Source organism: Lagenorhynchus albirostris, chromosome 9 (assembly GCF_949774975.1).
Source record: "Lagenorhynchus albirostris chromosome 9, mLagAlb1.1, whole genome shotgun sequence".
NCBI lineage: Eukaryota > Metazoa > Chordata > Mammalia > Artiodactyla > Delphinidae > Lagenorhynchus > Lagenorhynchus albirostris.
Window position 1 is genome coordinate 34,950,351 of NC_083103.1, and position 27,589 is coordinate 34,977,939.

Genomic DNA, 27,589 nt, shown 5'->3' on the forward strand with positions numbered 1-27,589 from the left:
TATCATGGAATAATGAAAAGATTTCCAAGAGTTAGAAACGTGGATTCTCAGCCTCATTCTATCGTGAAGAGGTTATGGAACCAAGCAAGACCCTATGGGGCCTTCCCGGGACAGACCCCCACCCACACCCCCACTGCCAATGTCCTCTACCTGCCTCTTGCTTGTAGAAAAGCTTTAGTCTCTCAGACCTCCCCTGAGTCATAAAAGGCTGGCTCAAGAATTAATGATGGAAAGAATGCAAACATGTAGTAACATAGTAGCAGTTGGGCTAGGAGAACTGGTAACAATTTCAACAGTAAATCAACCATATAGCAGAGTCACAGAATTTTTAGTTCCTCTGTGAAAGACACAGATAACACTGTCTGATGCACATTCCTAAATTGTTTTACAGACATTAAAACCTCCACCAGATGGAAGAAGCTAACTGCATGATGACTACAAGCATGTAGCCCCCAGACTGGCTGGAGCCTGAGGGTTGATAATGCTAAGTCGTGACACCACCCTTTTGCCTCACCATCAACCAGTCAGAAAATTGTGCATGAGCTGATCACATACCATGTAACTCGCTACCTCACCTTGCCTTTAAAATTCCTCCCCACTTCCCCGAAACCCATCAAGGAGTTTGGGTTTTTTGAGCATTAGCTGCCTGCACTCCTTGTTTTGGTGTTTGCAGTAAACGCTGCACTTTCCTTCACTACAACCTGGTGGCAGTATATTGGCTTTACTGCGTGTGAGCAAGCCAACCCAAGTCCAATTCAGTAACAGTTACAGGCAAGTCCTTTCCCCAGAGCATCCTGACATACAAATAAGAGACATGATCCCTACAGATGCTTCTACCTCTATAATGACTTGTTTGTCCATCAATGAAGAGTTTCATTTCTAGATTAATCCTTATCCTCAGAAACATATGATTTACTTAAAAGGATGTAATTTTGGTAAATTTACTCAAATGTAAATACTTTTCAATAGAGACTAGGACACTTCACCTGTTATCATTTGTATACTCCAAGTTCAGGAATTATTCACTTGGTTAAATTGATCAAGAGGTAGGCGCTAAGAGGCCTTCAAATGCACACTCATGTGTAAGTGATCAATAGCTACCTTCAAAGAGATTAGAACCTAATATTCAAGGCTTTTGTATCATTTTTCCTACCCTCTGACTTATTCGAAATGTTTCCCTTCTTGAGATACCTCTCCTAAAAGTCTGAACACATAAAAGTAATAAGCAAAACCTCAAACTATACGTACTTGTTCAAGGTATGAAAAGCTTCTGTTTTAGCTTCATTTACGATAATTCCCGATTGTCAACTTATTATAGAAGAAGGTGTTGACTGCTTTTGACTAACTTTAGTAAGGGATATCAATGTATACCTGGGTTAATATTGAGGTTCAGTCTGCTGCACTAAAAAATGGCATAAAGTTTTCAGATGGACACAGCTTCCTTCAGTTGCAACAGATTTGAAAGAAATTTGATGCATGGTTACAGAGCATGTCAGGGCCAACTTGGCCACGAGGCTCTGAGCTGGGCTCCTGCACCCCAAATCCTGTTGCACCTATTATTCCAGGGATCAACCCTGACATAAGGCAGAATGCATAAATGTCCCCCAAATCAATATTAGGGTATTTTACAAATCTTATTCAGTGTTTCTTCCTTGGTCCCTGTTTCTAAGATTCTAGTTACCTAACCTCTCTTACATACCAGTGAAAAGAGGATGGACTTTGAAGTTACGTAGACCTGACTTCAAAGTTTAGTTCTACCATTTGCAAACAGTGCGACTACAGGTGGTTACCTAAACCTCTGCTGTCTCATTTGTAAAAAGAATAATGCATGCCTTTTGGGGATCTGGTAAGGGTTAAGTGGAATAGTATGTGTAAATGTCTGGACAGAGCCTTACATTTAAATATACCACATATGTTAATTTCTGTGTGTGTCTGTGTGCATTCAATAAATACAGCCCTGTTCATAAATCCTATCCTTGTCCTTGCTCCTCTGATAGACTGAAACTTTATGCTTGAACTTGTTCCTGAACTTCATTCTAGTGTCTGGAACCCAGCTACCCATAAATAGACCATCTTAACACTAAAAATCTGCTTGGTTCACTATTTCCCACTTCTGAGTTCTCCTCACTGTAATCCATTCCATCATCTTGAACCCCCGTCTTAGTCTGTTCGGGCTGCTGTAACAAAATACCACAGACTGGGTGGCTTATAAACAGAAATGCATTTCTCATGGCTCTGAGGGCTGGGGGACATTAGATCAAGGTACCAGCACTCTTCCTAGTTCCTAGCCAGTGCCTCCTCACTGTGTCCTCACATGTTGCAAGGGGCTAGGGAGATCTCCGAAGCCTCTTTGATAAGGCACGCATCCCGTTCATAAGGGTTCCACTCTCATGACTTGAGAACCCTTTAAAGGCCCCACCTCCTAATACCTTTGGGTTTTACGAATTCAACATATGAACTTGATGGGGACACAAAACATTCAGACAATAGCACTCCCTCAGACCCTTGCCAAAGTTTGCCTAGACTATGATCATGAATTCATGATTCTCTTGCACCCTGGGTGGCACAGGTGGTCTCTTCATTCTCCTTACTCCTTGATCATTTGACTCCAATTATCCGTACCTGCTGGATCTAGTGCTGTCCTGTCCCATCAAAGTGGTCAGCTCCCGCTCTTGCTGGATGTAACAGGTTATTGATACTGAAATGTCTCTAATTCTATATACTAAAGACTTGGCTAAGGAGGAGTAAATTGGCTAATAATGTATGGATTATGTATTTATGCTTTTCTTTTTATGCTGCTAAAGGACAACTAGGAGCTGGCTCTAAGCACCCTCAATTGTGTATTTGCATGACGCTCTACGTAAATACACTCTGATGATTTTAGGAGAATCTTCTTTTGTATCTGGGGAATAAATTATCTCAACTCTTCCTTTTCATTCAGTAATTCTATGAATAATCTCCGAGTACTTAACCCAGACCCTGACACTCTACGTCATAGACTATCATACAGGTATCTTAAATAATGTAGGTCTGATTGTTTTTAAAGAGTATTGTGGTATAAGCCCTGGCAGGTTTGTTGTTGTTGTTGCTTTTTTATAATACAAATGCCTGATTTAAACATTGATTCCCAAGGCATTCATCTCCAAGAGGCATCCCCTTCAAAGACGGTTAACCCAAATAAACACACTTCCAGCCTCACAACTACATCAAGAGCTAGGCCACCTCCCCGCACTGAGACACCTTTGTTTTACAGATGTTGATTGATTTAAATATCTGACCATTTGGACTACTTGTTTCTTTTTTCCTCTTGCTGTCCTTTAAATCACCACTCTTATGTTTTAAATATGTTCTACCAATAAAGAGTGAGCCCACAGAAACTTAGGCCCCCCACCCTTGGCCTCGATAAAGGCACAGCCCCAGGCTCTGGGCTTCACCCTCCCTCTGGGCCCACCCCTGGTGACCTTGCTATGTTGCTCCTGGTGTGCTGTGTAATTTCCAGGTCTTTCAATTAAGAAACCTTTATGTTTCCAGTTTCCTGCTGGTAATTGCTGAAGGGCATCTTGCAGTCACACTAAGAAAAACAAGGGCATATTCATTTATAGTATCTCTCTAAAGACTACATTGAGTAGAAGAAAAATAAGGTGTAATCAATTACGATCTTTGGCATCTTGAGGGCAAACCACAACATTGGTGATTGATAGGCTAAGACCAGCACAAAACAGGGATGCTTAGCAGTAATTAAACAGATCTAAGCAATGAGCTTAGTGTTGATACTTTCATGCTTAAAGCCTCAGTGCACCTCATAAACCTCTGTTTATCAGATCTGATAATGCTCCTGATATACAGACATTTACATTAGGACTAGACCTCAGATTCTTCATTTAAGGATGCAGAGCTGAGGACCCAAAAGGAATATTACTCAGCCATAAAAAGGATGAAATAATGTCATTTGCAGCAACATGGATGAACCTAGAGATGATCATATTAAGTGAAGTAAGCCAAAGACAAATATCATATGATATTGCTTACACATGGAATCTAAGAAAATGATACAAATGAACTTTTTTACAAAACAGAAATAGACTCACAGACGTAGAAAACAAGCTTACGGTTACCAAAAGGGAAGGGGGAGATAAGTTAGGAGTTTGGGATTAAAATATACATACTACTATATACAAAATAATCAACAGGCACCTGCTGTATAGTACAGGGAACTATACTCAATATCTTATAATAACTTATAATGGAAGAGAATGTAAAAAGAGTATATAAATTTCTACATATGTATGTGTGTGTGTATATATATATAAAACTGAATCACTTTGCTGTACACTTTGTACAACACTGTAAATCAACTATAGTATCATAAAATTTTTTTTAAAAAGGAAAGGAGAACACCCCAAGAATATAGTGGGGTCGAGTGGCTGAGCTACGACCAAAATCCAGGCCTTATGGTTTGCAAATCCAGAAGCTTCCCAGTCAGAGCGCCAGGAATAGGGGAAGGTGTGCTGAGCTACTGATCCACTCAGTCCAGCCAGGTGACCCTCAGCAGTGAGCAGCCTCATCTATTTACACCCATGTGCCCATGAAATAGTATCATTTCTATGTGTATCAGGACGTGAAAGAAACTGGGAATTACTATTTTTATTCCTTTTCTCCAACATTTATCATCTGCAATATCAAGGAATAGAGTGTTTTGCTCAAGATAATACAATTGAATGAAATGATCTGAATTAGGGTTATTGGTTTAATCTTACCCAAAGGGGAACTCTTTTGTGTTCCAATTCTTATCAGCCAGAGACAAAATATGACAACTCTCCCCTACCAATCCAGGAGGTTAGAATATAGGCCTTCAGATACAGCTGGACTCTGATAAGAAATCTAAACAGCACCGTTCTAAAGAAGAGGGAAATGATATTTTAACTGCAACAGTCAAGAACCAAGGAAGAACCCTGTGGGTTTTGAGGATGGTACGAATGATGCAGAGTGGTGCCTGTTTTATTGACCTGGACTGAAAGCTCCAGAGAAGAGTGAAGAGGAGAAAAGCATCCACAGAACTCCACATATGCATTCATACAATAAATAACTTCTAGGGAATAAGAAAAAAACCCTCATTCAAGAATACCGAGGCTGATAATAATGTGCCCATGCCAGAGGAAAAACAAGTACAAGTCTGTAGTCAAATCTGCTAATTATTCTTCTATCTAAAATGTTGCCTGCCTTTTGGCTTCATAGAAAGAACTTTAACCACCCTGATTCATTAGCACCTTTTTTCCAAATATATGTTATGCTCCTACAAATACAAAGATTTCTCCCATTGGAATGTTAAGGATTCTTACTGCTTTCCTTCCCAAAGCGGTTGAGTTACCGTACCAACAGTTAGCACTTTCTAAGAAAATGACGGAAAACCCGAGCAACCCTTCAGGCATGACTGGATACAGAAGCTCCAACGGTATTGTCAAGGTCTGATTCAGCTCCGTTTCTCCACACAGTTCTGTGTGTTGGCTTCATTCTCAGACAGCTTCTCCCCTGTGGTTTCAAAATGGCCATAAATGTTCCTGGTCATATTCTTCCAGACCCCCTTCCATAGTAGAAAAGTTAGTCTCCCTGTCGAATGTAACCAGAGTGGGGGGGGGGAACTAATTGGATCTGCTTGGGTAACGTGTCAACCCTGAACCAATCTCTGTGGCCAGGAGAAGGCACTTCTATAATGTAACAGAGAAGGGTTACAGGTTCCAACATTAGGGCCATAGGGACTAAAAGTGAGGAGGGGTGGCTCCCAGAAGGAAACTGAGGAATCGTTAGCAATATGGTGGAAGAACGCTCACTGGTAAAAACAACAGATGTCCATTTCTCTACTCTGGCCATCCTCCTTTTCTCTCCCCAGTTGTCTGTAATCCAGGTTCTGCAGCTGTCATTCCCCTGACTCTACCTTGGAACCACCACTGGAATATGGAGATTAATCTAACCAGGCTCCACACTCCTCTGATCTCCATCACCCAAAATGCAACCCTTCCCTGCATCCATCTCAGTTCAAACTCAACATCAGGTCTGCTGCTTCCTTTCTCCTTCCTGCTCCTTACTCCGTTCTGTCCCAGAGATTTTGGCTATGGGACTTCAGTGGATGTGAAACGGAGTTCCCTAAACCCTCATCCTCTTCAGAGAACGCTTCCTCCACCAGGTGGAACAAGAATCAGGTCCTCGGGCTTCCCTGGTGGCGCAGTGGTTGAGAATCTGCCTGCTAATGCAGGGGACACGGGTTCGAGCCCTGGTCTGGGAAGATCCCACATGCCGCGGAGCAACTGGGCCCGTGAGCCACAACTACTGAGCCTGCGCGTCTGGAGCCTGTGCTCCGCAACAAGAGAGGCCGCGATAGTGAGAGGCCCGCGCACCGCGATGAAGAGTGGCCCCCGCTTGTCACAACTAGAGAAAGCCCTCACACAGAAACGAAGACCCAAGACAGCCAAAAGAATAAATAAATAAACAAATGTGGGGTTTAAAAAAAAAAAAAAAGAATCAGGTCCTCAACAACAATCAGGTCCTTGCTCATGCCCCCCAAAATTTCCTTCCCTTACAATTCTCTCATGAAAAGTCTATTATTCCCACATGACCTGTAGGAAAAGTCTTGGCATTCTCCAAGCTTGTATCCATATAACGACTTGGTATCCACACACATGATGACTCCTGTTTTTCAAAAACCCCCTTCTCCTTATCTAATCTCATCCCCGGCCTAGACTACATAGCTAACTGCCTCAATCATCCTTTCTAAAGCCTCAGTTTCCTCATGTATATAATGGGGACAATAATTCTGCCCCCTTCATAGAGAACTGGTATGACTTAAATGAGATGTTTGTTGTAAAGCTCTTAGCACAGTGCCTGGCTCACAGGTGTTCAATAAAAGCTAGCTGTTAATTCTGTGGGTTAGATGTGGAGCCCACATGTTTAATATTCACTATTTTAAATGACCAATGCTAGCGAGAGGGGAAGGCCATGCCAGTACTTGGCCTATTTTTTTTTTTTTTTTTTGCGGTACGCAGGCCTCTCCCGTTGCGGAGCACAGGCTCCGGACGCGCAGGCTCAGGGGCCATGGCTCACGGGCCCAGCCGCTCCGCGGCATGTGGGATCTTCCCGGACCGGGGCACGAACCCGTGTCCCCTGCATCGGCAGGCGGACCCTCAACCACTGCGCCACCAGGGAAGCCCAGTACTTGGCCTATTTTTAAACTAGTGTAATAAGCCTAGTCATACCGTTCAGCATGTTTGCTTTTTAAAATAATTAACCACAATTAAGTCCTAGCCCTTGCAGTTCAAGAGATCTAGTCTCCACTTTCAGTTGTCTGATAGGTCAGTTCTGTCTACTATGATGGATGTTAAAAAACTATATGAGCCTGAAGAATTCTCAACCAAATTCAGTCTTGCCTCTCGCTTGATTAGTTGAATTTCAAAATGATTCCATCCACAGCAGCTTGAGGGGATGAAGAATGTGCCTTCATAAATTACTCTGTTGTTCACTCAACTCCTAAGACTGTGAGCTGTCAGCCACCCCCAACCCCTGGACACCGCGCCCCCCCAGACTGTAAGCTCCTCAGGGGCAAGAACAACATGTTCGCCAGGTCACGTGCATTTTCTGAGGTGCTCGGCAGCGCTCTGTACCCTGTGGAGTACTCAGTACCTTTTGTTTGATGTTACTGACAAGACCTAAAAATAATCCCTTAAGAAACCTACCATTAAAATGTAGCAAAACTGGAAAAAATAACAACAACAAAGAGCTAGCTGTTATTATTGTCAAAGGGGTGGGCTTCTAGGTAAATGGCCATACTTTTCTTTAGAGTATTATATTTCTATGGCTTCGACATTCATTGTGTAAAAAGAAAGCATACTTTATATTTAATGGAATAAGCTGAATATGGTGGACCCAACCACCAAACTACTCTGATGAGAAAAGACACATCCAAATAGAGATCAAATGTAGAATATTTGTACTGTGAGCAAGATCCTTATTTACTGACTTTCTTAATTTTCGCAGTAAAGCGAAAAACCCTTTTCACACGTGACATAGGAAAAAGTAAATTTTACTTTTTACTGTTAGTAAATTCTAAAGGAAAGGAAACTCGTATTTACTGGGTTCCTACTATGTGCCAAATGGTCAACATAGGTTATTTCACTTAATCCTCACAACTAGTTTACTGCTTATTTTCCTCAACAAATATTTATTAAATAACCCTTATGTGTTAAGCTTTATGGACACAAAGATGACAAGGACATGCTGTCTGCCTTCCCAGGACAGTGAGGGAGATAGATTAAGCAAATTAGCACTTGCACTATGGTGTGATAAATGCCAAGACAGAGAATGATATGCAGGAACACGGAGGAGGGGTGAAGGCAAATGGCTTGAAAGAGGTAGAACGTGAACTGCATTTTGAAGGACAAGCTCCCACCAAATAAAAACGAAGGCAAAGATTTTTCATTCAAAGTGAGGACGTAACAACTAAGAACATACGATGTACAGGCACTTTATTTAACCCTCAAGTCAGAGAAGTTTAAGTAACTTCTAAGGTCATGGAACTGCTAAGTGCTAGAAACCAGTTTTGAACCCAGCAGACTGGCCTCAACAATCCATGCACGTAACCGTTGAGCTATTCCACAGCAAGGAAGACTTGGAACACTGTAAGTAGTTTGACTGAAGTAGGACTGGTTTTGTTGGAGGGGAAGTGGCAGGAGATGAGACTAAAGAGGTAGGTGGCAACTAGATCAGAAAAGACCTGTGTCACAGGCTAAGAGGTGTGAATCCCATCCTTGAAGTCATGGGGACGCACGGGAAGATCTTCTGCATAGAGTTCACAGTGGAGAGAGATACACAATAGTACCCAATATATTCCAAGCATTACCCTAAGCACTTACACTCCACTTAGTCCTGAAAACAACCTATGGAGATATATACAATTATTACGCCCAATTATAAAAGCGGGGCACAGATTAGTTAGGTAACTAGCCCAAGATGTCACAGCTAGGTATAAGAGCCAGGCTTCTAAGCAAGCAGTCTAGCTCCAGAAGCCATGCCCTTCATCACTCTGTCATCCAGCTTGCAGGTAGGCCACAGAGAATCACTGGATCTGGACGTGCGCCGGGTGGATTAGAAAGCAACCAGACCGGAAAAGATGGGTGGTAACATCCACGATGAAGTTACTGTCATTTCCTCCAAACTCATTAGGCGAGCAAGCAAACTGAGAGAAGTGAAGAGACTAGCCCCTACGTTCCACAGTGTGTGTGGGAGTGGAGGTCTGATGTCAAGAGTGTCAGATTCAAAGGCCCTTGTATTTACACTGTTGGAGGTTGCCCCTTGCTAATTCAATTTCAATAAAATTATTGCAAATTCCAAATTATCTGGGTCTAAAATAATGAGGTTTTATTCTCTGTAAATTCAGCATTCAAGTACGATCCCATTAAGTGGCACGGATAAGCGTGTCAGAAAATTATCCACAAATTGCCGCGTGTCCCTAGCCTCGAGAACGCATGGCTCTCCTCTGGCTCACGGCTGTTGCGAGAGACTGCAGAGCGAGTTACTATGTAAAGCTGGTGAGCATCGCCAGAGTAAGCAGGTCATTAGGAACTGCACATGTCTGCTCTCTTATGAATTGTTTTTAATATGAAACTGATCTTGAAATGCAACAAAAGTAAACGCTCTAGACTTGTTTTCTTTTCCCATCTACTCTCTCTTATCTTAGTATAATTTGAGCTTTGATGAATGCTACTCATTTCTATTCAATATGTGACTTTATGGGGAAATTCCATCCTGAGACAGGAAATGCTATACTGTAGAAGGAATTAGATATTCTCAGCCCCCAGTATATGGATTCCAGCCATCTGTCTGCTTAATAAACACTACGGTTTTGCATTCAACTGAAAGCCAGACCTGGGCTGCTCAATATAACAAAGAAAATGATGGAAAGCCCCATTTCTTACGTTCAGGGCACCATGCTGCCTCCCTAGCGATCTTCTCCATGTGATCAGGGGTACAGATTAAAGAGTGTGCTATATTCTTATTAACTGAAACCTATCCTAAATGTTTAGAGCTACCGGAGTAGTCAGCAGTCACAGCTATCTGCCGAGCACTTGAAATGTCTGGATCGAGGTGTCAAACCTATTTCTTCTTACCTTTGGTAAAGCAACTTCCAGAAAACTTAAATTAACCTGTGTGCTTTACATTATATCTCAACTGGGCATTGCTATTCTAGAGCCCTTACGTCTTCTACTAATGTCAAACCATATGCTTGTGTACGTGCATGTGTGTGTTTTACTTTGTTCTGTTAAACATAAAGCAAGTTCGCTTTTGAAAAATTTATTACACCTTATTTTTCTTCTACTTAATGTAGTCTTTAGAGAGATACTATAAATGAATATTCCAATATTCAATACCCTTATCTGTGCAAAACAGAGTTTGCCATTTAGATGCCAAAGATCATGTCCTCGCTTTAAATAGTCTAGGAGGTCTGTGTCTTTATTCCCAACACAGACCTACTAGAGAATGGCCTTGAGGATATGGGGAGGGGGAAGGGTAAGCTGTGACAAAGTGAGAGAGTGGCATGGACATATATACACTACCAAACGTAAGGTAGATAGCTAGTGGGAAGCAGCCGCATAGCACAGGGAGATCAGCTTGGTGCTTTGTGACCACCTAGAGGGGTGGGATAGGGAGGGTGGGAGGGAGGGAGATGCAAGAGTAAAGAGACATGGGAACATATGTATATGTATAACTATTCACTTTGTCATAAAGCAGAAACTAACACATCATTATAAAGCAATTATACTCCAATAAAGATGTAAAAAAAATAAAAAATAGTCTAGGAGGCTGAATTCAAACCATTTTCCAAGCTCATCTGGTCACATCTCCAAAACTAGGCTGTGTTTCAGAAGAATATCTAGAATTCCTCCCTCATCTACATAGTTACTTAATCCAGGCAAAATATCCATCTTATGAAATTTTAATATTCTACTTAAAAGAAAATCTATCTTAAATTAGTGCATTTTTCCTAACACAACTTAAAACTATAGTTAAACTACATTTGAATAAATACTTGAAATTCTGCCTTATCCCTGTCCAGTATCTGTTTCAGAATATCGCACATTACAAATAGTATCATCCCTAAATAAGTAAGGTGATACAAGAACACAGTGCAAGAGAACCAACACATGATTTCTCTGTTGTAAGTTTAAAAGTGGAAAATTCACTGATTTTGGAAGAAATGATCACAAAACTTAGGAAGAGAGTTATAGTAACAAGCAGGAATCAGTTATTTAAGTAACAGAATGATGAGAGGTCCAGGGCTCAGGTGGAGTTACTTTACTATGTCACTGGCAGTTCTGCTGAAGAGATATTTAATGATTCTGAGTTTTTTTGCACTACTTTCAAGTGACCCATAAAGTTTCTCAATTTTTCTTGTAACTGGCAGGATAAGAAGCTTAGATAAAAAGTGAGCTATCTTTAATTTGACAGAAGCCAGACAGAAGTGGTGATGACATGGTTGGAAAGAATGAGTGCATTCCACTGCAGACCTTTTTTTTTTTTTTTTTTTTTTTTGTGGTACGCGGGCCTCTCACTGTTGTGGCCTCTCTCTCATTGTGGAGCACAGGCTCCGGATGCGCAGGCTCAGCGGCCATGGCTCACGGGCCCAGCCACTCCGTGGCATGTGGGATCTTCCCGGACCGGGGCACGAACCCGTGTCCCCTGCATCGGCAGGCAGACTCTCAACCACTGCGCCACCAGGGAAGCCCTACTGCAGACCTTTTTAAACCCTGGATACTCCGTCTTTCTTATTGGAAAGCCTGCTCTTCACAGTGCATCAGCCAGAACCCATTTTAGAATTGCACACGGAGGTTTGTTTTCTACAAATAATAATGCAGCCACTTTTATTCACTTAGAATTGTATTCACAACAGCAATATAGCAGAGACTGCTAGTGTTCACCCACAGCTGTGGCCTCACCCTCCTTCCCAAGCACACAGACATTCTGCTGTACTGTTAGGTGGGCCATGGACCTAATTCTGCTCAATGCCATGTGAGCCAAAGAGGTATGCATCCCATTCAGGCCTGGCCCTTCAAAACCTCCCGCGCATGACCTAATTCTCCTTCCCCGTCTGCTGATGGAGCGGTGAGGATTCTGAGAACCAAGAAGAGATCACAGCGACAAGATGTAAGGTGAGTGGGTCCCTGAGTTACTGTGTGGAGCACAGCCCTCTACACACACCACCAGCTCTTAGTGAGTGACAGGTAAGAACTTAGTGTTTTGGAACTACTGAAATTCTCAAGCTTGTCTGTGACAGAAGCTACCACTGTTTCCTAACCTTATACAAGCAGTTTCACACGTTAACCCTACTGCCTTCCAGTTTTCCCTAAAATTTAGAAGCTAAGGGTGAGAAGAAATTTGAAAATGTCATTACGTTTATTAGCAAGTGAGGACACTGGTTCATTATCACAGGACAAGGTGTAATCCAGATGCCCTGGAAAATAAACATCTATGTATAAATGAGAAGATTAGGCAAAAGCAACAGAAACAGACACCAAACTCAGTGTGGCTGAGTTGCAAGATGGCTGTATTTTAGGGACTAAAGCTTTGAGCAGTTTTCAGCAGAGCTGAGTTACTCTGCCAGGAACGTATCTAACTTTATTCTAGAAAACAAACAGAGTGGCATGCATGAGGCTGAAATGAAGAAACATATCCTTGTGTTGGGAATAGGAAGAGGCAGAAATGTGAAAGAAGGCAAGTGTAAACCACAACACGTTCTACTGGTCAGTACTAGTTTAGCATCCCACCAAAATCCTGTTGAGGAAGGATCGCAGTTAGCACTGCTGCCAAACTCTGCTGACACTTGCACACTCTTTGTAAATGTTTTTAGACTTATCCTTTACCTTAATAAATATCTGAATCAAGAGAAGCCTCTAAGGGGACTTCCCTGGCGGTCCAGTGGTTAAGAATCCATGCTTCCAATGGAGGAGGCACAGGTTCGACCCCTGGTTGGGGAACTAAGATCCCATAAGCCATGAGGTGTGGCCAAAAAAAAAAAAAAAAGAAGCCTCTAAGGTAATATTAAGAAGTCTCTGGGCCAGGCAGACCCAGCAACGGAACGTGTTCTAGGCTCTTGACTACTTACTTAGCTTTCACAGTGTGATAGTCATTAAGAAGAACCATTAAAAAATGCCATCTGCAGCAACATGGATGGACCTAGAGATTGGCATACTGAGTGAAGTAAGTCAGACAGAGAAAGACAAGTATCATATGATATCGCTTATATGTGGAATCTCAAAAAGGCTACAAATGAACTTATTTACAAAACAGAAACAGAGTCACAGATGTAGAAAACAAACTTACAGTTACCAGGGGGTAAGGTGGGGGGTGGGTGAGGGATAAATTGGGAGACTGGGATTGACAAATACACACTACTATATGCACAATATGTAACTAATAAGGACCTACCGTATAGCGCAGGGAACTCTCCTCAATACACTGTAATGGCCTACATGAGAAAAGAATCTAAAAAGAGTGGATATATGTATATGTATAGCTGATTCACTTTGCTGTACAGCAGGAACTAACACAACATTGTAAATCAACTATACGCCAATAAATTTTTTTAAATTTAATCAGGGACTTCCCTGGTAGCACAGTGGTTAAAAATCTGCCTGCCAATGCAGGGGACACGGGTTCAAGCCCTGGTCCGGGAAGATCGCACATGCAGCGGACAACTAAGCCCGTGTGCTACAGCTACTGAGCCTGAGCTCTAGAGCCTGCATGCCCCAACTACTGAAGTCCGCGTGCCTAGAGCCTGTGCTCTGCAACAAGAGAAGCCACCACAATGAGAAGCCCGCGCACCGCAACGAAGAGTAGCCCCCCACTGGCCGCAAGTAGAGAAAGCCCGCGCACAGCAACGAAGACCCCAACGCAGCCAAAAATAATAAATAAATAAACTAACTAATTAATTAATTAAAGAAACAAAATTAATCAGGATTTTAACATCGGATATAGATATTGGCTATTTCTCATAACTGCATGATTAAATCAGTAAGAAACTAGTATTATGAAATAATTGTCACCCTTTACAGACTAAAAAAATAAAGAACCAGATCTATTTATGCTAACCTTGCCTTAAAATATAACATCCAGCGGCGCAGTCAGCCGCGACCGGTCTCTTGCGGAGCCGACTGAGTGCGGCCCCTGAGCCCAGCCCGCCTCTGAGCGCCTGCTGTTAGCGTGTCGACACCATGGAGCGCTTTGATAAAGTGGTGCTGAATGCGCTGCAGCCATGAGACTTCAGAAATGAAAGTTCATTAGCATCTACTCTGGAGACGCTCCTGTTCTTCACAGCTTTAATAATCACTTTACCTATCGGGTTACATTTCACGACTAAATCTTACGCTTTTGAAGGCGCCTTTGGGATGTCCAACAGAGACAGCTATTTTTATGCTGCTATCGTTGCAGTGGTCGCCGTCCACGTGGTGCTGGCCCTCTTTGTTTATGTGGCCTGGAATAAAGGCTCACGGCAGTGGTGTGAAGGCAAACAGGATTAAAGTGAACATCACCTTTTGATAGCATTGATTTTTTTTAAGTGGTAAATGCGTCTGGGATATTGATGATTTTAATAAAGTTGAAGGAACATGTTAAAATCAATCTTCTGGAATCACGTTTGACTAGTGTAAATTCTGACCCTTCTGAAACAATGGTTTGTATCCTCAGCTTTAATTGTATGAGCCTCTCATTTGCAAATGAGAATTTGGAAAAGTTAAATCGGTTGCAAATAAATATGTGAAATTAGTTACACATTATTCTGGGAAGAATTTGATTACCTTACAACAAAAAAAAATTTTTATAGCATTTTGTCTTTTGGTTGGCTTTGAGTTTTACTCCTCTGGATATATTCAGATGTACATATTGGAGCAAATCTAAACTTTATTTTTCGCTGGAACGCTTTCCCTAACTATCATGAAAACACCAGGTCATTGGATTTTGGGTTGTAAATGCCTACTGGAAATTGCTTAAATTGTGGACACTGGAATTAATCTGAATGTCACTGAGAAATTTTGCATCAAGTGTAATCCCTCGTCAGCAGAAATCTTTCATTACATTATTTCATGGGGAAACTAGGCTGAATCACACCCATTCATGTAAAAGGACTGGGCTTATTGAAGAATGCAGACAGCAAAGCAAAGAGCTACCTGCCTGGGCACCCAGCCTACTCCCTAAAGGCCCCTTGCAGGCCAGCCTCCTGCTTTCAGACAAACTCTGTAATGATCTGCTTTGCTCTGTCATTCAACAATGAACTTATGCTTTAATTACAAGGTTGTGTAAACTCCCTTTAAATTTGTTTTTCCTACTTTTTAATAACGTATCTGAAGGAATTTACATTTAAATGTGTTAATTTTTGCATACTTAGGGAGTGTAAACAATCCTGAAAATAGATTATTTTTATTGTCTAGGAAGTATTCTTGGAATTTCTAGTCTAATCTTTTAAATCAGTGCCGTTATATCCCAGATACATAGATAGATAATGTATCTAAGTTAGATAGTCCTTGAGGTCCTTTCTGATAGAAAAAGACCCTGTGGTTTTACTTTAGTATCCTTGGTCTGTGTTCTTTCTAGCCACTTGGTACTACTTGTGTGCAATCTAAAAACACACGTGAAAAAAATGCATATTAAAACAGGAAGAAAATTTAAATTCCCTGTAATGTTGCCATCTGGAGATAACCACTATTTTGGTTTACATCCTGTGTGCATTTCTTAATGCTAGTTTGATACACACTAAAAGTTTGGTTTCAGTTCAAATTCTGCCAATTTTACCTGGCGCCTATTTGCATTTTTTCAGATGAGTGATTATTGGCCGTTTTCTTAAAAAGCACATTCTACCTTTACTCTTTTAACTAGATATCTCATTGTACAAATTTCCCGTCATTGATAATCCCTAATACAATGGCCCTTGCTGTGTTTGTCGTTACTGATTTTGTTTATTCACCCCTACTTTTGATGTTGTGGAACTGGACTAAAGGAGTAGAGAGGTAGTTAGGCATAAAAGCAAAGAAGGCATCTGTGTTTATTTACTTGTTGAGAAAAAATAAAAGATTATTATAGGACTATTTTTTATTCTTGCTTATAGTTAAATATTATCTACAGTTTAAATGTCTTAAGTAGCTATTCTAAATGTAAAATGTTTTCTTAAAATGACTATAGTTTTGGTATAAAATTGTACAAATTTAATATAAAATTGTAGAATGCTCCAGATTGAGTCTAGCGTACTATATGGTAGATTTCTAGATGGTCCCCTCTTTAGATGTCTTGTTGTACTTAGAATTTGTCCACCTAATTTCTTTTTCTATAATGCCAAGGTTTTTCTTGTACTTTTGGGATCTTATGCTATTTGTAAGATATTAATGTCCAGTGCTGGATTATTTTGTTTGATTTCAGACATTTGCTGAGTAGATAATATGTGTGTTTTTCTGCAAGTATTTAAACTGGGGATTCATGTTAAAGCAGATGTAATTTCCTCTTGGAAAAGGCACCCAGCATTTGAAAGTTAGAATCGGATGTTAAGGTTGATATTTGGGGTTATTACAATATAGACTTGTTTTCAAACAAGTTAATATTTTCTTAGGGTTTTAACTGTTAACTGACTAGTTTGCTGCTGTTGAAATAACATGGTATTTGACAAATAGATTTATTTTTCAAGATGTCTCAGTGATTTCCTCTTGTACATCCTTTCAGGATGTATAGAAAGGAAAGCTACAATTGAGCCCTTATATCAATGTTATAAGGTAGGAATATGTTCACTATTGTTTGAAAACTGATTGTAAGAATAACCTCAATTAGGGAGTGTAACTTGAAGCGTCAGTACAGGCTACTGATTTATCACGTGACCTTCTTAACCTCACCTACCATTTTGCCCCCCAGAATATAATCTTTTTTCTCACTGTGCTTAAAAATGAAAAGTCTGCTGTAGAATGCATCTGATGTCATTAGCTCTTCAAGTGGATACCATTTTACATGTGACAGCAGAATTCAGTTTTGAATTGTTGAAGTAATTTAAACACTCCATAAAAAAAAAAAAAAAACCAACCTGCGTTTCATGGGAATCTAACAGAAATATACTGTAAGACTATTTTCATCATAAAGATCTCATCAGCTTTGCCCAAAAAGAAAAAAAAAGAAAATGACATCCAACCAGGTACTTTCGCTTTTCAGTTCTAAAAAAGGTAAATACCCTTTGCATATATTCTGAACTGAGATGGGTGTGTTAAGTATAGCTCGCGCCATTCTATAAAAGTAGCAGTTGTTAAGCACTTTAAATATCTTGCAAATAATTGCTTCCCCAAACAGATCATAATCCAGCAGAGAGCCTAGAGATTGACTGTGACATCTTTCAATAACGTTGCCTAAAGAAAGCCTCCTGGTCCATTGAGAATTGTTAGTTAGGAAAGAAAGCCAGTCTTATCTTGATTTTTCACCAGAAAGTCAATGTTCAGTAGCCTGTTTTAAAATAAAATTGACTGATATATATATGGCTCTGCTAATCTCATGCATCATTTTGGATGTGACAATTACAGATAACAAACATCTATGTGACTCACCAAAGTGCAACCTCAAAATGCAGTTTTTAAAGAATCAGCAGTTGTCTAAGTGCCAGATTTCCACTCCCTCTGAGATACAAGCTGGTTTAACGTGCTTCCCTTAAGCCCCTAAGGATGCAGCTACGTCTACTGGGCTGCAAACTTTAAAAGGTAAGCAGTGACTTTGGTAAGTGATGGAGTACTTAAAGTGCATCCAAGAGACTCTTCTTTTGCCTAGGAAAAATGCACTTGTAGGAAAAGAATATGAAAAGACTACATCAAGGTCTGCCTTGTTAAGTCAAAATAACACAACCAATATATTGCACCTAGCACCACACAAGTTCCCTTCTTGTGACTGTTTTCTTAATGCACTATTGCTGGTTTCAAGACTGCAATACAGCTTCTGTGTCTGTCTGCCTTTCTTTACCAAGCTGATGAACATAATGTCTCTTGAAAGCTTAGACTAGACAATCAGTTTCATTTTCAAGTTTCAGTCACATTTTTCAAAGGAAGCATTATTGAAAGTGTAAGCATAATAATAGTCTCTGGGCCTAGAGACTTCCTTCTCTTAGAATTAAATCAGTAAAGTGTCCTTCCTGCCCCCGCCCTTAAGGACTATAACAGATACATTCAGATCTAAATTCAGTACCAGTGCTTGTTGGTAAGTATTTGCATGACAGTGAGTTTACAAATAAGTTTGACGTTATTTTAGTTCTGCTCAACACTGGAGTATTGACACTCCAGTACTCCTGTAAACGTTGCTACCAATATACTTTTATTAACAATAATATTAGTGCATCCAAAATAGGGGAGCCTTTCTGGGCGATGAGGAGAGTCTTGATCATGTATCTTTTCCAGCCCTCAGGAAGGAATGGTAGTGAAATGATTGCTTTAAGTTTCTCTGTTTCTGTACCCAGGTAATAGCTTTTTCCTTCATAAAGAGGAGTGTCTATTTGGCAAGTCTGGTGAGGACTGGATCATCCGTGCCCGAGACCGTGGTCCCAGCACAATACAAGCCATCTCTTCTCTCAGACCTTCTGAATCAGTTCAAGCCGTCTGATACTCCTTGTCCAACTCCCTCTATAAATGATCCAGTTACTAGTGGAAAACTCAACTATAAAATGTATGCCTTGAAACAGACACATGTTTGGGTATTTGAGTCACAAGGCTGAGGCTGAAGCCAACTCATGTACTGCCTTCCCCTTGCCCTTCATCACTGTTCCACCAATCATACTATCTTCCACTTTTAGAGCATCTGATAGCTTAAAACACAACAATATATATATTCCTTTAATAATTCTTTGCAATAACACTGCTGGATAAACACTGAAGGTAACATTAACCCAACTGTACTATGTAAAACTACAGAAGTGACAGCTCACCAGTAAGGAAATCAGGTCTAAACCCCAATTCTCCAATTCCTTTGTCCAGTCTTCACCTCTACTGCAATGCTTCCCCACATAACACTGATGAAACGCAGGATTCTCCTGATCTTATTAAGGTTAATACAATGGACCATGAGAATTACTTTAAGAAAATTATTTTCCCTGATTCATAACTTTCAAGGGAAGATGTATTTTCAGAGTCCATGGACACCAGGAACATTATTTGAACTCGTATTTTTCACAGTTGGGACTTCCAAATTCCACAAAGGTGGAGCCATCACCTATCACAGTGGCAAGAGAGGGCGTGACAAACAAAACCCACTGACCTGGTGCCATCAATATCATCGTATGAGGTAGTGGCATTTTGAAAAACAATGCATTAAAAACAATTCCCTGTGTTGTTCTTCAGATTTACAGCATTACCATGCAGGTATCAGCAGTGGCTTGATAACCTGTGGAACTATATTAATGTTTATATTTTTCTGTTTTGCCTTGGAAATATCTTCAAGTCTTCTTTTAAAAGTTGAGCACTAGTTTCTTTATTTGTCTCATGGAACTTTTTAAAAAACACACAAATATTACATATATAAATCCCCACTGTAGGAGATGCAAACAATATTGAATTTATAGCAATAAGTGGATGTTCCTGTTCATACACCCATTAGTAATAAGGTGAACAATCTGCATGGCTCCCATCTCCCTGTATTTACATAAATATATGTAGAGAAATGCAAATCAAAGCAACAATGAGGTATCACCTCACACAGGTCAGAATGGCCATCATCAAAAAATCTACAAACAATAAATGCTGCAGAGGGTGTGGAGAAAAGGGAACACTCTTGCACTGTTGGTGGGAATGTAAATTGATACAGCCACTATGGAGAACAGTATGGAGGTTCCTTAAAAAACTAAAAATAGAACTACCATACTACCCAGCAATCCCACTACTGGGCATATACCCTGAGGAAACCATAATTCAAAAAGAGACATGTACCACAATGTTCATTGCAGCTCTATTTACAATAGCCAGGACATGGAAACAACCTAAGTGTCCACTGACAGATGAATGGATAAAGAAGATGTGGTCCATATATACAATGGAATATTACTCAGCCATAAAAAGAAATGAAATTGAGTTATTTGTAGTGAGGTGGATGGATCTAGAGTCTGTCATACAGAGTAAAGTAAGTCAGAAAGAGAAAAACAAATACCATATGCTAACACATATATGGACTCTAAAAAAAAAAAAAAGTGGTTCTGATGAACCTAAGGGCAGGACAGGAATAAAGACGCAGTCATGGTGCATGGACTTAAGGACACGGGGAGGGGGAAGGGTAAGCTGGGAGGAAGTGAGAGAGTGGCACTGACATATATACACTACCAAATGTAAGATAGCTAGTGGGAAGCAGCTGCATAGCACAGGGAGATCAGCTTGGTGTTTTGTGACCACCTAGAGGGGTGGGATAGGGAGGATGGGAGGGAGGTGCAAGAGGGAGGGGATATGGGGAGGTATGTATACATATAGCTCATTCACTTTGTTATACAGCAGAAACTAACACAACAATGTAAAGCAATTATACTCCAATAAAGATGCTAAAAAATAATAATAGTAAACTAGCCAGGTGATTATACTATATGTCTACCATATGTATTGTCTTGCAACTTGGTTTTATTTACTTTTCTTTTTTTCTCAAAAAGATGCCCTTCAGTGTGGGTGTGTATATGTGTGTGCACGTGTCTGTAGATACACTCAGAAGTTCAAGCCACTGTATTATATTCCATTAAATTATACTCCAAATAAATTAAATCATTCCATTACTGACATATACTTGGGCTGTTTCTGGTTTTTGGTAAATACAAATAATGTGGCAAAAACATCCCTGTATGTGCATTTTTCGCCCCTCAGGAGCATATGCTTAGAACACATTTCAAGAGGTAAAATCTATGGACTCAAGAGAATCCCTCTATGACCCTTCAGATTTACTTTAAAAGTAAATTGATTTTGTCAAGTTGCCATTAAAAAGTCTCACCAATTTAACTCTCAGTCATGCATGAGGCTGTTTACCCCAACTTCGCCAACACAGAATAGAATCAATCTTCTAAGATTCTCCTCTTGGAAGTCATTGTTCATTATTTTTCACCATCAGCATGTCATCTCTTCAGAAGAATACTGATAATGCACTGTGTGTCCTTGGGTAAGTTACTTAACCTTTCTGTGTCTCAGCTTTGTGAACTCTAAAATGGGGATAATAATAATACCTAACTCAAAGGGTTATTTCCTGGGTTTTTGGTACACTTTGCCTCTTTTTCAATGTGACTGTGTCTCTTTCCTCTGGTTGATTCAGTTAGTTATTGATTGTCTACAGCATGCCAGCCACCATTCTAGTTGCTGGGGACAGAGTAGGGAGATGCAACCCAGTGGCCACTCTCACATAGCTTACATCCCCATGGGGAGGCAGACAATACAGAAACAAACACATAAATGCATAATGTTATGATAGGCTGTGTTGGTGAAGAAAAAATAAAGGAGGGTATGGGGCCGAAAAGTACTAGGGGTCTATTTCAGAAACAGTGGTCAAAGAAAGTCTCTGACGATGGGGGCAGACCTGAGCAGAGACCTGAAGGCAATGAGCATGGAGGCTCAGGGGAGCACAAGTGCAAAGCCCTGAGACAGGAATGTGGTTGGCCTGTGCGAGGAATAGCGCACTGGTACCAAGGGAGAATGGGGGAGAACACAGAGATGCAGCTGAGAGGAGCCAGGGACCAGATTCTGAATGTTCTCGTTAGCCAGAAGGACGAATGGGAATTTTATTCTAAATGCAGACAGAAGCCAGGGCACTGGCCTCTGAACTGCTCCAAACAGAGAGAGCGGCTGAAACTTTAAGCTCCCTACACTGAACAGATACCTGGAGTGTGGCCATGAGCAGTGCCCACATGCCCTCTGAGCAGGGCTCTCAGCAATCAGTGCGTCCATCACAAACACAAGCCAACAGGCAAAGCTGAAGAGAGCCATCTAGACACGGAACCACGCCCCTGAACCACACTCATACCTTCTTCCTTCAGCCCAAAAGGTAGACTCAGAGCACCTTCTTCTCTGATGCACAGTGCCCTTGCCAATTGGCAGTCCAGGGACAGGAACGCTGGCCACGCTCAGCCACCAGAGTGGCACAACGGATCTGCCACAGGAGCGCCAAGAGCTCGGGCAGGGCTGCAGCTCAGGACTTGCCCCTACACGGCCAGCCTACCTCTACAGATGGTCCCGTTGCCCACGTAGCCCGGTTTGCAGGTACAGCTGTATCCCTGGACGGTGTTGGTGCAGATGGCATTCTCATCACAGTTGTGCTGCCCGCTGCTACATTCGTCGTGCTCTGTTTGCAGGGTGAGAAAGAGAGACACTTTTTCATAAGATGGAATCACTGGTGTTGGAAAAGTTAGCTGGAACTCACCAAGTAAGAACGACAGTGACTACCGTGCATTGGGACCTTACTCTATGCCTGGCAGTTCCCATGCCTGATGTGGTTGAAATCTCAACAACTCTAAAAGATGGATGTTATTATCCTCACTTGGCAGGTAAACAGACTGAGTGTCAGAGAAGTCAAGCGACTTATGCAAGTGACAATGATTGCTAAGTGCTTCTCTAAGGTCACTGCTGCTTCCATGTCTGCAAAGGTTTCTGCAGAGGTTCCAAGGCAGTGGTTCTCAATAGGGGCAGGGGCACGGTGTGTGCAACGCTGCATCTCCTCCTCCTAGGAAACATCTGACAGTGTCTGAGGATGTTTTTGGGTGTCATGCTTTGAGAAAAGAGATGCTACTGGAATCTAGTGGTGGAGGGCAGGGATGCTGTTAAGCCTCTTACAATGCACAGGACAGCCCACGACAACCAAGAATTAACCAGTCTGATATGTCAACAGCCCCAAGGTTGGGAATTGGGTATGGAGGCTCGATCGCCTGGGTCCAGCTCGTGAGGTAAACCACCTGTCACACCCTATCAGTGTTCTTCTCCGACAGAACAAAGAGGGTAAAACCAAAGAGGAAGGCCCCGCTAATACAGCCCGGCAGAGGAGCATCAACCCACAAGTATTTTCACAAGGTTCAGAATTTAACCACCGGGCTGATGCCTAACGTGTAGTAATATGGCTATATATATTCAAATAGCCATGGCATCCTTAATCCACAAGACATAGGGGAAAATACATCTAACACTATGAAATGGACTGAAAGATTCCAAGTTAGAAATCAAGATTTCACAGATAACTAGACTCTCCCCTCATCCTCAGGACATTTTAATACTCAACTAAACGACTCCTCTGTAAATAAATAATGTGAGAAAGTTTATGCCCTTTATTCCCTTTAACATCTGCTAGTATAACTTCTTAGAAATCTTAAGAAGAAAAATCAAGTAGGGTTATTTAAGTCAGAACAGGTTATAAAACAAGAGTTGAAATTCCAGCTATGAATCTCAAAGAAATCAACACTAATTAAACAAAACTAAAAATTCAATATAGTTTGTTAAGCAAACTGTTAGATCAATGTACCAATAAACTGAAATATCATCTATCTTCATTAATTTTTAAAAATAAATTTATTTATTTATTTTATTTTTGGCTGCATTGGGTCTTCGTTGCTGCGCGTGGGTTTTCTCTAGTTGTGGCGAGCGGGGGCTACTCTTCGTTGCGGTGCACGGGCTTCTCATTGTGGTGGCTTCTCTTGTTGCGGAGCACAGGCTCTAGGCACGCAGGCTTCAGTAGTTGTGGCTTGCGGGCTCTAGAGGGCAGGCTCAGTAGTTGTGGCACACGGGCTTAGCTGCTCTGCAGCATGTGGGATCTTCCCGGACCAGCTCGAACCCGTGTCCCCTGCATTGGCAGGCAGATTCTTAACCACTGAGCCACCAGGGAAGTCCCTTCATTAATTTTTATTTTAAATTTCCTAACAGGGACCAGTAATGAGAAGGGTTAAATTCTACAAAGTAGAGCTGTTTCGGTCACCCACACGCAATAATGTCAAGTATACAAATGCACATGGCTCTTAATTTAACACCTTGGGTTTTTCAAAGAAAACGTTTCTTTAGGCCTTAAAACCAACACAAACTCTAAGACAGAAATGCGAACAGGTTAGCAAGCAGTGTGAAGGGAGAAGATTCATGAAGACACACTTCTAGTCTGTGCTCAGATCATCATCTCCAGGATAGTCCAGAAATAGTATAATCCTATGAATGTCCAATCACATTTACAGACCTAGCAAGCACCTAATATGTACAGGTGCAATACCAGATGATATTAGGGACACAAAGAAGTCTAAGAATATAGGTTTAGACCCCAAGAGTTTTCAATCTCCTTATTTAAATCCATTTAAGTAGTAATTATTAGAGTCTGTATTGGGAATACAAATGAGTAGATATGGTCTCTGCTCATATGAACATTTTAATAGAGGCCACCAGACAGCAATATGTAACCAACCAGAACACATGGGAGAAGTGATAAGAGTTATAAGTAGGTGACCTCATATTTTATCATATAAACAGAACATATTTTAGAGTGAAAGGGGGCTCTGCTAATAATTACACTGGAATAACAGGCATAACTCAGAATGACCTAGGCAAACTGGCATGTGTGCTCATACTTGATAAGAGAAATAAAGATTAACTGGAATAAAAGTTCATTGGAGGGAAGAAATGACTTCTAATAGGGAGAAAAGTCTTCTTGAAAGACATCGTATCTGAACTAGTCTTTTAAAAATGGTCATGGTTTTCTCAGCCAGAAATGCCCATGAAGGGCACTCCAGGCAACAGAACAGTATGGAGAAAGGTGTGGTTCTATGCAACATTCCAGAAGTCCGGTCCATCGTTGCCCATGTGGTGTCCCCCACCTCACCGCCCCTGCCACCAGCTTTATAAAGTTATAACTGACAAAGTTGAAAGATACTTAAAATGTACAAAGTGATAATTTGATATACATATACATTCTGAAAGGATTCCCCCATCAGGTTAATTAACACATCTATCCTACCTTGTATTATCTCCCAATATTCTTAATGCAAAGCCCCTTCTCTAATGAGGTGGTCCCATCACTGTCTTGCAAGTGCATGAGCTGACTCCTACCTCTCTAGTTTGTCATGATGTTTCCCTGACTCAAAATACTCTCCCAGTATAGTTGAATATCTGTGCCCCTGCCTGGCTTCAAAGACCACTTCATATGAACACTTTTCGCCATGCAGGCATCCACTCCTGCTCTCTGTTAACACATGAACTTTAACCCTCTTGGAACTTTTAATAAATTTAAAATTTTATCTCTTTGGAGGCAATCAAATCACAATATATGGTGATGAGGTTTGCGAATTTTATCATGAATGCCTTATTAAGTAGTGAACTTTGAGGAAAGGAATTGTAGTCCATTTTCTACAACCCTGACTTTACTTTCTCGACTTCACACAGTAGTATTCAGCCTCGAGTGCCAAGCATTGGGATAAATATTGTACATATATGATGCCATTTAATTCTCCCAAGTCACGTGAAATATGTCTGCTCATTTTACAATGAAGGAAATGAGACAAAAACACATTATTAAATTTAAATATTAAATTATTAAATAACTTAACATCACGAAACTAATAAGTGGAGGAGTTTGGACTTGTAACTCCAGACACAGAATGATCACATCACTGAGTACTTGGAAGTAACCTGGACGTGGCTGAAGCTAAACCAAGTCACACAGAAGTGACCCCCTAAAGCCAAGAATAAAGGCTGTCTTTTTCTACACTGGTCCCAAATACCCACTGAAGATCCAGCCTATCCCCAAACGACAAAGGTTCCAAAACTTTCACATCTTATTATCTTTAGTCACAACCGAGTTTTCAAAGTAACCAGTACCCTCAAAACTATGTTTGACAGAGATGGCCATAGAAGAAATGGTCTCCTTCCGAAAATCTCAAATCCCCTTCCAGCTGCTGGAGATGCTTCAGGTGTGAGAAAAGCTCTTGTGAGAGGTAGAAGGACATAGAGGCAAGAGACTCTAGAACCACACAGCATGGGTTAGATGATCCTGGACGTGCCACTCACCAGCTACGTGCACTTGAGTGACTCAGACAATCTGTGTCTTCTTAGTTTCCACATGTAAAATGTGGATAATAATACAACCTATGGGGGGGGGAATGAATTGGAAGATTGGAATTGACATATATACACTATCGATACTATGTATAAAACAGATAACTAATGAGAACCTACAGTATAGCACAGGGAACTCTATACTCAGTGCTCTGTACTGACCTAAATGGGAAGGAAATCCAGAGAAGAGGAGATATATGTATACATATAGCTGATTCACTTTGCTGTATAGTAGAAACTAACTCAACATTGTAAAGCAACTATATGCCAATAAATATTTTTAATGGTTAAAATGGTAAAAATAATAATAATACAACCTATCTCCTGGGGTTTTTATGAGGACTCAATTAGCTAATATAGATACAATACTTATTACAGCTAATTGCAACTAGTAAGTGCTCCGTAAGTGTAAGCTCTTTTATTATCATTGTTCTTATTACTACTACTCTTCCCACTACTACTACAATTATTTGTGAGCAGACTCAATTGTTGAATGGCGGTTAAAACTGGTTAAGAAAACTTTCTTTTTCCTTTACAGGCTGGTAGTTCAGGCAGAAAGGCTGTGAACAGATAGACCTTTGAAGACACAAATTAGAATGCCTCTTTAAAGATTCAAAGAAATATTTGCTTAAATTCAATTATGGCCCCTGAGAAACAAGACTATAGATTGGGAAGGTAAAGGATTTATGTTTAGGATCGCTGATATATAACCAGAGCTTGATTATGGTAAATTTGGAGTATTAAACCTCTCAGGACAAAGAAATAACAATTTTGGCAGCAAGCTCTCTACTAATGATAATTATTGTTATGCTGGCTAATATTTATTGGTACTCATTAAGCACTGTCATTATCACACGGTTCCTTTCTCCTTCTTCTTTTCCCTGCTATGGGATGGCTCACAAGGGCTCTAATCCACCTCTGTAACATTGTAATCAATAGCCATTATCAATTAACACACTGTTTTCCTTAGAGAACTAAGCAGGATCCAAACAAGCTACTGAAACAGTCACTCCAGCTGTGGCTGCAAACGTCCACATCTGGGGTCTGGCTGGCTACAGTTTCGCTTTGTTCCAAATAATCTAGTTTGAATTTTACAAAAAATTGTTACAGTAACCTCACTGGGACAAGCCAAGCAGGTTTTATTAGTCATATTTATAAACGAAATTGCAGTTTGGAGCATGTAAGAAAGAGGCTTTTCCTGTAAGTACATAGATAGTAAGGTGTACGTCTATAACTCGAACTCCCATCTCCTCATTTCTTCTCCTGCACTTTTTCTAAACTCCCACTTTATTATGTGATTCAAAGGAGTATCTATAATGTTGGCCACAATGTAGGTAATTTCTTTTACCTTTAAAAAAATAATTCCAGATTTACAGGAAGCTGTAGAAGTAGTACAAAATGTCCCGTATCTCCTTCATCCAGTTTCTCTCCATAGTGCGATCCTATATAGCGGTAGTGCCATATCCAAACCAGAAAACTGACAGTTGTGTGTCACTGTTAAGTAGTCTACCGAC

The 27,589-nt window shown here is 40.8% G+C and overlaps 1 protein-coding gene and 1 pseudogene across 2 annotated transcripts in view; one reads left to right on the forward strand and one right to left on the reverse strand.

The window, feature by feature from the left end:
* NELL1 (neural EGFL like 1) overlaps positions 1-27,589 on the reverse strand; it is an 859,251-nt gene that overhangs the window by 301,774 nt on the left and 529,888 nt on the right. For both annotated transcript variants that reach the window (XM_060159518.1, XM_060159517.1), the window contains exon 14: positions 22,219-22,341. In XM_060159518.1, the coding sequence (XP_060015501.1) occupies positions 22,219-22,341 (123 nt within the window). The remainder of the gene's footprint in view (positions 1-22,218; positions 22,342-27,589) is intronic.
* On the forward strand, positions 14,256-14,567 carry LOC132525218 (vacuolar ATPase assembly integral membrane protein VMA21-like; annotated as a pseudogene).